Source organism: Brachyhypopomus gauderio, chromosome 1 (genome assembly GCF_052324685.1).
Source record: "Brachyhypopomus gauderio isolate BG-103 chromosome 1, BGAUD_0.2, whole genome shotgun sequence".
NCBI lineage: Eukaryota > Metazoa > Chordata > Actinopteri > Gymnotiformes > Hypopomidae > Brachyhypopomus > Brachyhypopomus gauderio.
The window spans coordinates 47,714,589-47,728,998 of NC_135211.1; the positions used below are offsets into that span (position 1 = coordinate 47,714,589).

Sequence of the window (14,410 nt, forward strand, 5' to 3'; positions counted from 1 at the left end):
GTCCGAGAGGCTACGCTCAATTTCTTTGAGGTAGTCTTCAACATGGTAGTTTGAACTTGCTGGGTCAAATGGCTCCATGTCCTTGGCTAGTGAATCTAACAGCTTTAAACGAGGGAAATGTTCAAGGACATGTTTATTAGAATAGGAAGGTGGACCTTCCCTGTCCAAGTGTTGTAACTCTTGGTCAATATGATGCCTACTGCCTCCTGTCTCTCTGTGCCTAGGTGGCAGTAATGAGCCTTTATGCATCTCAAGTTGAGAAATATCTGTATTTCTCCTTGAGGAAAAAGCTGTAGCATGTACGTCACTGTGCCAGCCTGTGCGTGGGTCAGTGGAATGATGCTCAGCGTTTAAGTAAGGACTGTTATCTGCTCTACCTGGTGAGACATCCCTTGTCTGTACGTTCTGCCAGTGGTGTACATCAGCATGCCTTCTGCCGTCCTGCTCTGTGTCTATAGGGGGCAACAGTGAGCCTTTGTGCATCTCAAGTTGGGAAATTTCTGCACTTCCTCTTGAGGAAATAGCTGGAGCATGTACGTCACTGTGCCAGCCTGTGCGTGGGTCAGTGGAATGATGCTCAGCGTTCATACAAGGCTTCCTAACTGTGGTACCTAATGAGATGTCCCTGGTCTGGACATCATGCAGAGGATAATGGTCACAAGCATGCTTTCTACCTTCCTGGTCTCTGTCCATAGGCGGCAACAGTGAGCCTTTGCGCATCTCAAGTTGAGAAATACCTGCATTTCTCCCTGAGGAAGAAGCTGGAACATGTACGTCACTCTCCCAGCCTGTGCGTGGGTCAGTGGAATGATGCTCAGCTTTTAAGTAAGGCTTCCTAGCTGCTGTACCTGACGGGATGTCCCTGGTCTGGACATCATGCAGAGAATAAGGAGGGCCAAAATATATAGCAGGATTAGTATTACTCTCTTTGTTACTCAAGAGTAAGGGGGCAGAAGCTAAGGACAAGTAAGAGGGCTCTGCTGACTCGTAGCAAGAGGATGCAGACAGGGCATCTGCTCTAGGAGGGTGATTCTCCACAGAGGCTTCACTTTGAGCTTCAGAAGCTGAACCGTCAGTAGTATCATATGGATACTCTGAGGAAGAACTAGTTACATCTAACCTAAGACTCATGGGGACTGGAGCCGGGGCCTTAGGATGTACGACAGGTGCATCATCACCTGTGGAGTGCTGACTATATTGGCTTTCTACTGTAACTAATAAAGAAGGTCTAGAGGTGCCAGATCTAGTTGCAAGGAAATCTTGCGCTCTCGCACGAGCAAGCTCACTCTCCCTTTGGAGGCGGGCAGTTTCTGTTAAGCCCGTGTGACGTTCACTTACGGTGAGCACGTCATTCAGCGCATGAGTGGTCAGTTGAAGGTTGAGGCGAAGGCTTTCAACCTCAGAACTGAGCTTAGCAGTGTCCTGTTTGAGGAGTCTATTTTCCTTACGTAGTGCCTCTACTTCTAAGCGAGCCTGCTGCTGACATAGAAGGAACATTTTAAAAACTAGATCTGGAACGGTAGGGGTCTCCTCAAAGGAGCCCTTTAAAGGTTTCTCTATCAGTAGTGGGGAGGTGAATGTTCTATCAGTAGTGGGGGGGTGAGTGGTCTATCAGTAGTGAGGGGGGTGAGTGCAGTGGTCTATCAGTAGTGAGCGGGTGAGTGCGTGGTCTATCAGGGGGTAACTCCAGCAGTTATTAACTAGCACATCCAGCCCTCCTCCGTTGCGCTTTCCTCTCTCATTACACTCTCGGTCCGAATGGTCTGAAAACCATCGATGGAAACATCATCTGGAATGTCCTGGTGTCCATGTCTCCGTAAAACATATCAAACTCCCGGTGCCGGTACTCCCTCTGACACCTGACTAGTGTTGTTAACCTATAGGCTATGATTGGATAGGATGAACATGTACGTCCTCTTCTCCATAATCTTACATGTCCTCTTCTCCATAATCTTACATGTCCTCTTCTCCATAATCTCATATGTCCTCTTCTCCATAATCTTACATGTCCTCTTCTCCATAATCTTATATGTCCTCTTCTCCATAATCTTACATGTCCTCTTCTCCATAATCTTACATGTCCTCTTCTCCATAATCTTATATGTCCTCTTCTCCATAATCTTACATGTCCTCTTCTCCATAATCTTACATGTCCTCTTCTCCATAATCTTACATGTCCTCTTCTCCATAATTCTCCTTCGTCTTGTCCTCTATTTCCTTCTGCGCTGTTTCTTCCTCCTTGTTGTCCAGTTGCAGTGTGATCAGCTGATATCAGGAGTAAACAGAGCGGACACAGCAGAAAAACAGATCAGGTCTCTGGACACAGCTTCACTAACCAGATCAGGACTGTGGACTAGCCTGTCTGGAGAGGACACAGCTTCACTAAACAGATCAGGACTGTGGACTAGCCTGTCTGGAGAGGACACAGCTTCACTAAACAGATCAGGACTGTGGACTAGCCTGTCTGGAGAGGACACAGCTTCACTAAACAGATCAGGACTGTGGACTAGCCTGTCTGGAGAGGACACAGCTTAACTAAACAGATCAGGACTGTGGACTAGCCTGTCTGGAGAGGACACAGCTTCACTAAACAGATCAGGACTGTGGACTAGCCTGTCTGGAGAGGACACAGCTTCACTAAACAGATCAGGACTGTGGACTAGAGGACACAGCTTCACTAAACAGATCAGGACTGTGGACTAGTCTGTCTGGAGAGGACACAGCTTCACTAAATTCCTTGTCAGATTTTCTATAATGAAATGTTAAAAGATAAATTAAGTGAAACAAGAAAAGTGAAGACACTAACGTGATTAAGTGTACCAAGCTGCACACACAGGTCCACACACACACACACACACACACACGCACACACACACACACACACACACACACACACACACACTGAGACATCCTTACTAGTGTGTGTGTGAAAGAGGAGATACAGTTAAACATGTTATATGATAGGGGTGTGAAATGTGAAATTCTATATGGTTGTGATGAATTTCTTGTGTTACACTCAAGATTTCTTTGGTCTGTTATGCTGCGTCTCTCATTACCCACAAACACATGCAGGCAGGTCTGTGTGTTTAGAGGAGACATGAACCAGCGTTCAGACTAGTGGTGTTACTGTACTGGAAATGGTCTGTTTACAGCAAACTGTACAAATTAATCTGTTATGTCTGTTGATTTGCACTAATTGTATCTATTTTTTTGTTTTCTGTGAACTCTCTATTCCAACAGGTTTGATTATGATGTTCTTGATAATAAAGAACAGAGAAGATCTGCAGTTGAGTTTCTGCTGAATCTGATTGTTACAGCAGCAGAGTGTGATGCAGCTACAGAAGAGAGTTTCACTAAGCTGCTGACATCTGTGTGCAGCTACACAAACTTCCCTGTAGATGATGATGATGTCAAGTTTGATATTTGCAATTTCCTGCTGGATCTGTGCTCACGTGTGAAGGACTATGAGACTCAAACAGGCAGGAGTGTCCTTCCAGCATTACAGCCAGTTTACCAGTCAGCTCCTGCAGTCTGGAACATAGACCTCTCAAAGAGAAAGACCTCCTTCTTCCTAGAAGTGCTGAAACTCCAAACAGTGAAGAAACCAGTAGAGCTGAGAGGCTGGTCAGATGAAGAGAGTGAAGTGAGGAGTTTCCTTCAGTGTCTGCCCTACATCTCCCAGCTCAGGTGAGTGAGAAGCAGGTGTAATGTTTATACTGAGTTTTTCATTAAAGGTTGTGAGTTGGGTCGTCTTTATTTAGTGTAGAGTTTAGCGTAGTGGTTGATTCCCCCTTGACTCCTCACACTACACTCACTGTGAAATGTTATTGTAAGTTATTTGGATGAGAGAGTTTGCTGACTGTAAATGAATGAAATGTTGCTTTGTCATCTGTTCTGAATGTGATCAGTGCTCAGACCTGTAAAGCATGATGACAATGTTGTGTGTTTACTTTGTAAGAGTTTTTGTTCTGTCTGTCCTAGTCCACAAACACATAGAGAAAAACAACACAGAAGAAAAGAAAAGTAATAGAGGGTGTGGACACTGTAATAGACATCAACTATCTGACCAAATTATGTCATTTCAGTGTCCCTGTTATTACTTTTTATTTCTGGTGATTTTATTTTGTGTGACTCTGTATTCCAACAGGTTTCAATATGATAAATAACAGATGGTCTGTTTACAGCACTGTACAAATTAATCTGTTATATCTGTTGATTTCTACTAATTGCATCTACTAATTGTGTTTTTGTGAACTCTCTATTCCAACAGGTTTCAGTATTGTGTTTTTTATAATAAACAACAGAGAAGATCTGCAGTGGAGTTTCTGCTGAATCTGATTGTTACAGCAGCAGAGTGTGATGCAGCTACAGGAAAGAGTTTCACTAAGCTGCTGACATCTGTGTACAACTACATAAACTTCCCTGTAGAAGATGATGATAATTATTTGAAGGTTCATATTTGTGATTTCCTGCTGGATCTGTACTCACGTGTGAAGGACTATGAGACTCAAACAGGCAGGAGTTTCTTTCCAGCATTACAGCCAGTTTACCAGTCAGCTCCTGCAGTCTGGTACATAGACCTCTCAGAGAGAAAGACCTCCCTCTTCCTAGACGTGCTGAAACTCCAAACAGTGAAGAAACCAGTAGAGCTGAGAGGCTGGTCAGATGAAGAGAGTGAAGTGAGGAGTTTCCTTCAGTGTCTGCCCTACATCTCCCAGCTCAGGTGAGTATGAAGCAGGTTTAATGTTTATACTAGGGATGTCCCGATCCAGCTTTTTGAACTTCCGATCCGATACCGATATTTATTTGCACTTCCGATCCGATACCGATATAGGCCGATACCGATATCGGCCTATCCGAGCATGTATAAAAGTTTAAAGTTATTTAGCCAACTTACTTTGTTGTCAAACTCATGTTGAAAAGCGTTTTACTCTTGATAAGTAGCCAGCTGAATTAGGTGTGTTTGAATAATACACAATGGTTGGTAAGGAGAAACTGACCTGTTTATTTAGCAATTAATAAACTCAAAATAGACAAAATATTAAATAACAAACAGAAATAGCATCAGTAAACCAAGGATTAAAAAGCCACAAGTGCAAATAATATTGTAAATTATATTAAAAAAGCAAAACACACAACCTGAGTGGAAAATAGTCTATTAACAAATAGTCTATTAACATTAACATCCATCAGTGCTCTTGAACAAGTGTAAACTTAAAAGCTTAAAAAAAATCCGTGCACATATCTAAACTAATTAAAAGCAAAATACCTTCTACTCCACACTTTGCTGCTCCATCCCCATCTATACACTCCCTTCAACAGTGCTTAATTTGTAAATCAAACGATGCCGGAACGCAAACAGCGGACAACATAAAATGTTACCGGATCGAGGCAGACAGTTACCTGAACGCGCGCTTCAAAATACTCCAAAAGAGTTCCCGGATCCTGTTCCGGTGTTATGGTCAATTCAGTTCCCCCTGTTCCCCCAAAACGGCGCAAGCGCGAAATCAACGAAATCACGCATTAGTCTGCTGCTGGGTTATCGCCTTTACTCGATGTGTACACGTTATTATTCGGGTTGGTTTTGTTTCTCTAGTTAAAGTTAACTTTGTGTGCTTGTGACTAACTATGCTGTAAAGCTCAGGTGTTTTAGCAGAGGATTAAATGTACAAAAATGACTCCGATGTTTAATTGTTTACGCTACTTTTTCAGCCTCTTGCATTTTTTAGTTCACTTGCATGCTAGCAAGATTTAATGCGTTTTTTAACTATTTAAATTATTTATTTAAACATAAAGAGACGTGTATTGTTCACACTTTAAAGGTTGTTTTTTAACAGACTTATTTGTTGTTTGCTGTGTCCTGGATGTTCTACAGCCTAAAAGGACTTTTGCTAAAGACACAAATAAAATGTATTACACGACAAATGTTATCCCATTTGGCTTCACGCAATATTTAAATCACTTGAGCATGTGGTATATTGTTTTTGCTTTACAGAGCAAGTTTTATCCAATGCACAGTGCTTTTACACTAAGAACACAGGGGGAACAGATTTAACCGGAGCCCTGTGAAAAATGGTTCCCCCCTCTTAAATGACAGAAAGTGTACATGTAAGGCACGAAAATTAAGGTGGTGATGTACTTGACTCTTATCCTTGTAAATAACATGTTTTATCCAATGCACAGTGCTTTTACATTAAGAACACAGGGGGAACGGATTTAACCAGAGACTGGGAAAAATGGTTCCCCATGTAGAATAACTGCTGGAGATTATATAAAGTACAATAATAGTGCTGATTATCTGTATCTGTGTATAATCACTTCATTCAGTGACTTTACAACTATCTGTACCTCCTTTACACTGAGAACACAGGGGGAACATATTTAACCAGAGACTGGGAAATTTGGTTCCCCCTTGAAGAATAAAGCTGGAGCTGATATAAAATACAGAAATTATGCTGATTATTTATATCTGTCTATAATCAATTCATTCAGTAACATTTATTCATCCTGTACCTCCTTAACACTGAGAACACAGGAGGAACAGGTTTTACCAGAGACTGGGACATTTGGTTCCCCTTGTAGAATAAAGCCGGAGTGTATTTAAGGTACATTATTGATGCTGATAGGAGGCAGAGCAGGAAGGTGGAGGTTAGAGTTGGTACGTTGAATGTGGGCTCTATGACAGGTAAAGGGAGAGAGCTAGCTGATGCGATGGAGAGGAGGAAGATAGATATACTGTGTGTACAGGAGACCAAGTGGAAGGGGAGCAAGGCCAGGAGCATTGGTGGTGGCTTCAAACTCTTCTATCATGTTGTAGACAGGAAGAGAAATGGAGTAGGGGTAATCCTGAAGGATGAGTTTAGTGGAGGTAAAGCGAGTAAGTGATAGGGTGATCTGTGTAAAGTTAGAGATTGATGGGGTGATGATGAATGTCATCAGTGCTTATGCTCCTCAGGTAGGTTGTGATGTGGAGGAGAAAGAAGAATTCTGGAGAGAGTTAGATGAAGTTGTTTTGCAGGTTCCTAAAGAAGAGAGAGTTGTGATTGGAGCAGATTTAAATGGACATGTTGGTGGAGGGAACAGTGGTGATGAGATGTTGGGTAGATATGGTGTTAAAGAAAGGAATACGAAAGGATAAATGCTGGTAGATTTAGCTAAAAGGATAAAGATGGCTGTAGTTAACACTTACTTTAAGAAAAAGGAAGAGCACAGGGTAACATATAAGAGTGGGGGAAGATGCACACAGGTCGACTATATCCTCTGTAGGAGACGAAACCTGAAAGAGGTTAGTGATTGCAAGGTGTTACCAGGGGAGAGTGTAGCTAAACAGCATAGGATGGTGATATGTAGGATGGTTTTGGAGGTGAAGAAGAGGAAGAGAGTGGAACCTAAAATCAGGTGGTGGAAGTTAAAGGATGAGGACTGTGGTGTAAAATTCAGGGATGAGGTGAGGCAGGTACTGGGTAATGGTGGTGGTGTTCTGGATACCTAGGATGAGACTTCAAATGCAGTGAGGGATGTGGCTAGGAAGGTATTTGGTGTGACCTCAGGACAGAGGAAGATAGACAAGGAGTTGTGGTGGTGGAATGAGGAAGTTCAGGAAAGTTTGAGAGGAAAGCGGTTGGCTAAAAAGAATTTTCAGTGAGATGAAGAAAGTAGACAGAGGTACAAGGAGATGTGTCGTAAGGCAAAGAGAGCAGTGGCAGAAGCTAAAGAGAAGGCATATAGCAAGCTGTATGAGAAGTTGGACACTAAGGAAGGGGAAAAGGATCTGTACAGATTGGCCAGACATAGAAACCGTGATGGGCAGGATGTGCAGCAGGTTAAGATGATAAAGGATAAAGATGAAAATGTGTTGTCTGGTGAGGAGAGTGTCTTGGGAAGGTGGAAGTATTTTGAGGAACTAATGAATCAAAAGAATGAAAGGGAAAGAAGGTTAGAAGAGGTAGAGGTTGTGAATCAGGAAGTGCCTCAGGTAAGCAAGGAGGAAGTAAGGGCTGCAATTCAGAGAATGAAGTGTGGTAAGGCAGTTGGACCAGATGATATTCCAGTGGAGGCATGGAAATGTTTGGGAGAGACAGCAGTGGAGTTTTTGACTGGGTTATTTAACAGAATCTTGGAAGGTCAGAAGATGCCTGAGGAGTGGAGACTAAGCATAATGATGCCGATTTTCAAGAATAAAGGTGACGTTCAGAGCTGTAGTAATTACAGGGGAATAAAGTTGATCAGTCACAGCCTGAAAATCTGGGAAAGAGTAGTGGAAGCTAGGCTTAGAGGAGAGGTAGAGATCTGTGAGCAGCAGTATGGTTTCATGCCAGATAAGTGCACCACAGATGCTATGTTTGCTTTGAGAGTGTTAATGGAAAAGTATAGAGAAGGACAGAAGGAGTTACATTGTGTGTTTGTTGACTTAGAGAAAGCTTATGATGGAGTACCAAGACAGGAGCTCTGGTATTGTATGAGGAAGTCAGGAGTAGCAGAAAAGTATGTGAGGGTGGTGCCGAATATGTATGGGAACAGTGTAACAGCAGTGAGATGTGCGGTAGGAATGACAGATGGATTTAAAGTGGGGGTAGGACTACATCAGGGATCAGCCCTGAGTCCCTTCCTGTTCACAATTGTCATGGACAGACTGACGGATGAGGTTAAGCAGGAGTCCCCTTGGACTATAATGTTTGCTGATGACATTGTGATCTGTAGTGAGAGTAGGGAGCAGGTGGAGGTGAGCTTGGAAAGATGCAGATATGCTTTGGAGAGCAGGGGAATGAAAGTGAGCAGGAGTAAAACAGAGTACATGTGTGTGAATGAGAGAGCAGACGGTGGACAGGTCCTGTTACAAGGAGTTGATTTGGTGAAGGTTGACAAGTTTACCTACTTAGGGTCGAGGGTACAGAGTAATGGAGGAAGTGAAAGAGAGGTAAAGAAGAGAGTGCAGGCAGGGTGGAGTGGATGGCATAAAGTGTCTGGGGTGATCTGTGATCGAAGGGTGTCGGCTAGAATGAAAGGAAAGATCTATAGGACAGTAGTGAGACCTGCTATGTTGTATGGACTGGAGACAGTGGCACTGACAAAGAGACAGGTGAGGGAGATTGAGCTGTCTGAGATGAAGATGTTGAGATTCTCATTCGGAGTGACAAGGAAGGATAGGATCAGAAATGAGTTTATTAGAGGATCAGCACACGTAGCATGTTTTGGAGATAAAGTTAGAGAAGTGAGATTGAGATGGTTTGGACATGTACAGAGGAGGGAGGAGAGGTATATTGGTAGGAGGGTCTTGAGGATGGAACTTCCAGGCAAGAGGAGAGGTAGACCTAAGAGGAGGTTTATGGATGCAGTGGTAGAGGATATGAGAGTGGCTGGTGTGTCAGTGGAGGACACTCAAGACAGGGCCAGATGGAGGAGTTTGATCCGCTGTGGCGACCCCTAAATGGGAATTGCAGAAAGAAGAAGATTGATGCTGATAAACTATATATAGATTACCATTTCCCTCAGTAACTTTAATACTATCTGCATCACATTTACATTGAGAATACAAGGGGAACCAAATGTCCCAGTCTCTGGTAAAACCTGTTCCCCCATGTGTTCTCAGTGTTAAAGGAGGTACAGGATGAATAAATGTTACTGAATGAATTGATTATAGACAGATATAAATAATCAGCATAATTTCTGTATTTTATATCAGCTCCAGCTTTATTCTTCAAGGGGAACCAAATTTCCCAGTCTCTGGTAAAACCTGTTCCCCCATGTGTTCTCAGTGTTAAAGGAGGTACAGATAGTTGTAAAGTCACTGAATGAAGTGATTATACACAGATACAGATAATCAGCACTATTATTGTACTTTATATCATCTCCAGCAGTTATTCTACATGGGGAACCATTTTTCCCAGTCTCTGGTTAAATCCGTTCCCCCTGTGTTCTTAGTGTAAAAGCACTGTGCAGTGGATAAAACTTGTTATTTACAAGGATGATAGTCAAAGACATCCCCACCTTAATTTTCGTGCCTTACATGTACACTTTCTGTCATTTAAGAGGGGGGAACCATTTTTCACAGGGCTCTGGTTAAATCCGTTCCCCCTGTGTTCTTAGTGTAAAAGCACTGTGCAGTGGATAAAACTTGCTCTGTAAAGCAAAAACAATATACCACATGCTCAAGTGATTTAAATATTGCGTGAAGCCAAATGGGATAACATTTGTCGTGTAATACATTTTATTTGTGTCTTTAGTAAAAGTCCTTTTAGGCTGTAGAACATCCAGGACACAGCAAACAACAAATAAGTCTGTTAAAAAACAACCTTTAAAGTGTGAACAATACACGTCTCTTTATGTTTAAATAAATAATTTAAATAGTAAAAAAACGCATTAAATCTTGCTAGCATGCAAGTGAACTAAAAAATGCAAGAGGCTGAAAAAGTAGCGTAAACAATTAAACATCGGAGTAATTTTTGTACATTTAATCCTCTGCTAAAACACCTGAGCTTTACAGCATAGTTAGTCACAAGCACACAAAGTTAACTTTAGCTAGAGAAATAAAACCAACCCGAATAATAACGTATACACATCGAGTAAAGGCGATAACCCAGCAGTAGACTAATGCGTGATTTCGTTGATTTCGCGCATGCGCCGTTTTGGGGGAACAGGGGGAACTGAATTGACCGTAACACCGGCAGTATCCGGCTCAGTTTCTGCCAGTGTTAGTTGTGTAGGACCTTTCTTTTTGTCTTCGGTTTTCTTTAGAATCTCGTCATGTTATTTATGATGGTATTTCGCTAAATGCTTGATTAGATTGGTTGTATTAAAAGTTCTTACAGCTTTACCACCACGCTTGATACTGCGGCATATGTTGCACTCTACCTCTTTGTCATCCTTTAAGGTAAAATAATCCCACACAACTGACATTTTTACCGATAACTTCAAATTTACACGGCGGTTAGGAGATGCCGCGGAGCTAAATTGTGGAGACGCTATGCTCGTGTGCTGAAGGTGTGCTGGAAAATGCGGACCGGATTTTACTTTCACTGGCAAAACCACAGCAAAAACTGGAATGGATTATCTAAATGGGTGCGCTGGAAAACCCGGATCGGACTTCAAAAAAACTGGATCGGGAGTCTAGTCGGGAGCATTTTCTCGTGCCTGCCGATCCGATACCGATACGCATTTTTTGCTAATATCGGCGGCCGATCCGATCCAAATATCGGATCAGGACAACCCTAGTTTATACTGAGTTTTTCATTAAAGGTTGTGAGTTGGGTCGTCTTTATTTAGTGTAGAGTTTAGCGTAGTGGTTGACCCCCTTGACTCCTCACACTACACTCACTGTAAATTGTTATTGTAAGTTATTCAGATGAGAGAGTTTGCTGACAGTAAATGAATGAAGTGCTGCTTTGTCATCTGTTCTGAATGTGATCATTGCTCAGACCTGTAAAGCATGATGATAATGTGGTGTGTTTACTTTGTAGGAGTTTTTGTTCTGTCTGTCCTAGTCCACAAACACATAGAGAAAAACAACACAGAAGCAAAGAAAAGTTATAGAGGGTGTGGACACTGTAATAGACATTAACTATCTGACCAAATTATGTAATTTCAGTGTCCCTGTTATTACTTTTTATTTCTGCTCATTTTATTTTGTATGACTCTCTATTCCAACAGGTTTCATTATGATAAAGAACAGATGGTCTGTTTACAGCAAACTGTATGAATTAATCTGTTATGTCTGTTGATTTCTACTAATTGTATCTACTAATTCTGTGTTTTCTGTGAACTCTCTATTCCAACAGGTTTGAGGATTATGTTCTTCATAATAAAGAACAGGGATCTGCAGTGGAGTTTCTGCTGAAGCTGATTGTTACAGCAGCAGAATGTGATGCAGCTACAGGAGAGAGTTTCACTAAACTGCTGACATCTGTGTGCAGCTACACAAACTTCCCTGTAGAAGATGATGATAATTATTTGAAGGTTGATATTTGTGATTTCCTGCTGGATCTGTACTCACATGTGAAGGACTATGAGACTCAAACAGGCAGGAGTTTCCTTCCAGCATTACAGCCAGTTTACCAGTCAGCTCCTGCAGTCTGGAACGTAGACCTCTCAAAGAGAAAGACCTCCCTCTTCCTAGAAGTGCTGAAACTCCAAACAGTGAAGAAACCTGTAGAGCTGAGAGGCTGGTCAGAGGAAGAGAGTGAAGTGAGGAGTTTCCTTCAGTGTCTGCCCTACATCTCCCAGCTCAGGTCTGCACTTGACATTTCAGAATAGCATATTCAGAATATTTAAAGTGAATATTTTATTTTTCACTTCATTTGTACCTGATATTTTTTCACAATTGTTTAATGTTTTCAAGTATATAGGCCTATCGTATTTCCAAGTAAACATAATATAAATATGAATATAAATATAGCCTGTAATGCTAAAGAATGAAACTAGGATTAAAATAGCTTGTGCTGTTCCTTTGCTTTTTAACACTGACTGATATGAATACAGAATATAAATGTTACATGTGTTTCCTTATTTAACTGTGTTGTTTTCTGTTGCAGTGGTCCTGATCCGTACATCCCGTCTCTGTGTAAAGAGCTCCAGTCCAGAGATCAGGCAGGACAGGTGTCTCCTCTGCTCCAGGCCCTGGACTTCACCCTCTCTCTGGGAGGACAGTTGTCCACTCCCAGCTGCAGGGCTGTGGGGAGAGTGCTGGGTCTCTCAGCCTCCACACTCAACCTCACTCTAAACCCACGAGCCATCTCTCTCAGAGGAGTCAGGCTTCTGTTCACACACATCACACGCCTGCGCACACTCAGGTACGTAACATTATATTATATTATTGAATTATTATATTCTAAGTAATTTAGTTTACTCTGAGGTAGATTACATTTATTATTGCAGGACTTTGTTAAATTACTAAGAGTAAACGGTGTAAATGGTGTTTGTTGTTGTGCAGTGTGAGTGGTGCTGTGGTGGTGAAGATGGTACGAACACTGAGGACAGTGAGATCTCCTGCTCCAGTCACTGTTGAGGAACTTTCACTCATCCACACCAGCACACAGCAGCCAGAGGGGGCGCTGTCCAGGGTCCTGAGCAGCTTGGCTTCTCTCCTGAGACTCTGGAGGGTCCAGTGTCTGAACCTGACTGACTACAAGATGGAGGCCCAGTCTCTCACTGTCCTGCTGTGTCACCACGGCCCTCTGACCATCAGGTCTGTGTGGTTGGTTTGTCAGTTGTCAGGGGGGACTGCACTTTTTCAGAAGCCAGTTTTGGTCCCCTGCAGTTTTTATGGTTAATAACCAATATATTAAATAGAGACTGATCAAGCACTAGGACCATGCAGAAAACGACTGCTCAAGCGGAAGCCAGTTTCCCTTTAGACCGCCCACAATGATTGAAGACAACATGTGTTTGGAAGTTTTGGATAAGCTGATTTTAAATAAAATGTATGATCAGTACTTGCATAGAATTATGGATATTTTATTCAATTTCTCACATTCACTTGTCAAAACCAAATTCTGCTTTTTTACTCAAAAATCAGGTTATATAATGTTATAATGTTATGTAAGTGAGGATGCTTACTAGGTTGTAGTTTAGCTGTAAACCCCCACTAGTTCTCAAGCCATTTGTGCCCCCCCCCCCCCCCATGAAATCAAAATTTCGTCCATGGATAAAAGTACCAGTTTGTGATGCCATTTTCTGATGTATATGTGCAGGTTGTGTAAGGAGACTCTCCGGCAGCTGACTGTAGTGGTGTATGAAACTCAGGAGGAGGAGCTTACTCACTGCTTCCTGCAGAAAGTGGGCGGAGACCTGACTTCCTGCACTCTGACCTGGGAAGTGATTCACTATTTCCTGCATTATCACAGTGTTACTGTGAACTTTAGGAAGAGTGACATTGGACAGCAAAACCCCAGAGAACTTCTGCCTGTACTGGACAGACTTCAGATCAGAAGGTGAGAGACAACAGTGATGTGTGGCTCAGATTTAAAGTTCTTCAAACAGTCGACACGTCCAATGTGCTTTAGGTATACTGCACAACGTTAGATATGGGAATTAAAGTGTGTGTGTGTGTGTGTGTGTGTGTGTGTGTGTGTGTGTGTGTGTGTGTGTGTGTGTGTGTGTGTGTGTGTCTTCTCCCCAGGCTGAGCCCCAGCTGTGTACTGTCCATCATCACAGAGATCTATCAGACTGGCTCTGCTCACTGTGTGTACAGTCTGTTGAGTTCAACAGAGAACTGGATCACCCTGAACAGCAGAGAGCTGGACTCTGTCCACTGTGCTGCCCTGTGCTTCACCCTCCAGCACTGCACAGCAGTCTCTCTCAGCCTGCTGTTCACCTCCATACCAGAGGGGGAGCTGGAGAGCATCGTGCCTCTGCTCCAACACGTCTCCCACCTCAGGTTTGGACTTTTATCATTCATGTAACGAGACACAACAGA

The 14,410-nt window shown here is 42.5% G+C and overlaps 1 protein-coding gene across 10 annotated transcripts in view; it reads left to right on the forward strand.

Annotated features, from left to right (window-relative positions):
- Positions 1-14,410, forward strand: part of LOC143522959 (uncharacterized) — a 56,871-nt gene that overhangs the window by 39,100 nt on the left and 3,361 nt on the right. For all 10 annotated transcript variants that reach the window (XM_077016987.1, XM_077017066.1, XM_077017057.1 and 7 more), the window contains 7 exons: positions 3,241-3,687; positions 4,271-4,723; positions 11,775-12,224; positions 12,528-12,785; positions 12,926-13,180; positions 13,686-13,925; positions 14,114-14,371. In XM_077016987.1, coding sequence (XP_076873102.1) covers positions 3,241-3,687; positions 4,271-4,723; positions 11,775-12,224; positions 12,528-12,785; positions 12,926-13,180; positions 13,686-13,925; positions 14,114-14,371 — 2,361 coding nt within the window. The remainder of the gene's footprint in view (positions 1-3,240; positions 3,688-4,270; positions 4,724-11,774; positions 12,225-12,527; positions 12,786-12,925; positions 13,181-13,685; positions 13,926-14,113; positions 14,372-14,410) is intronic.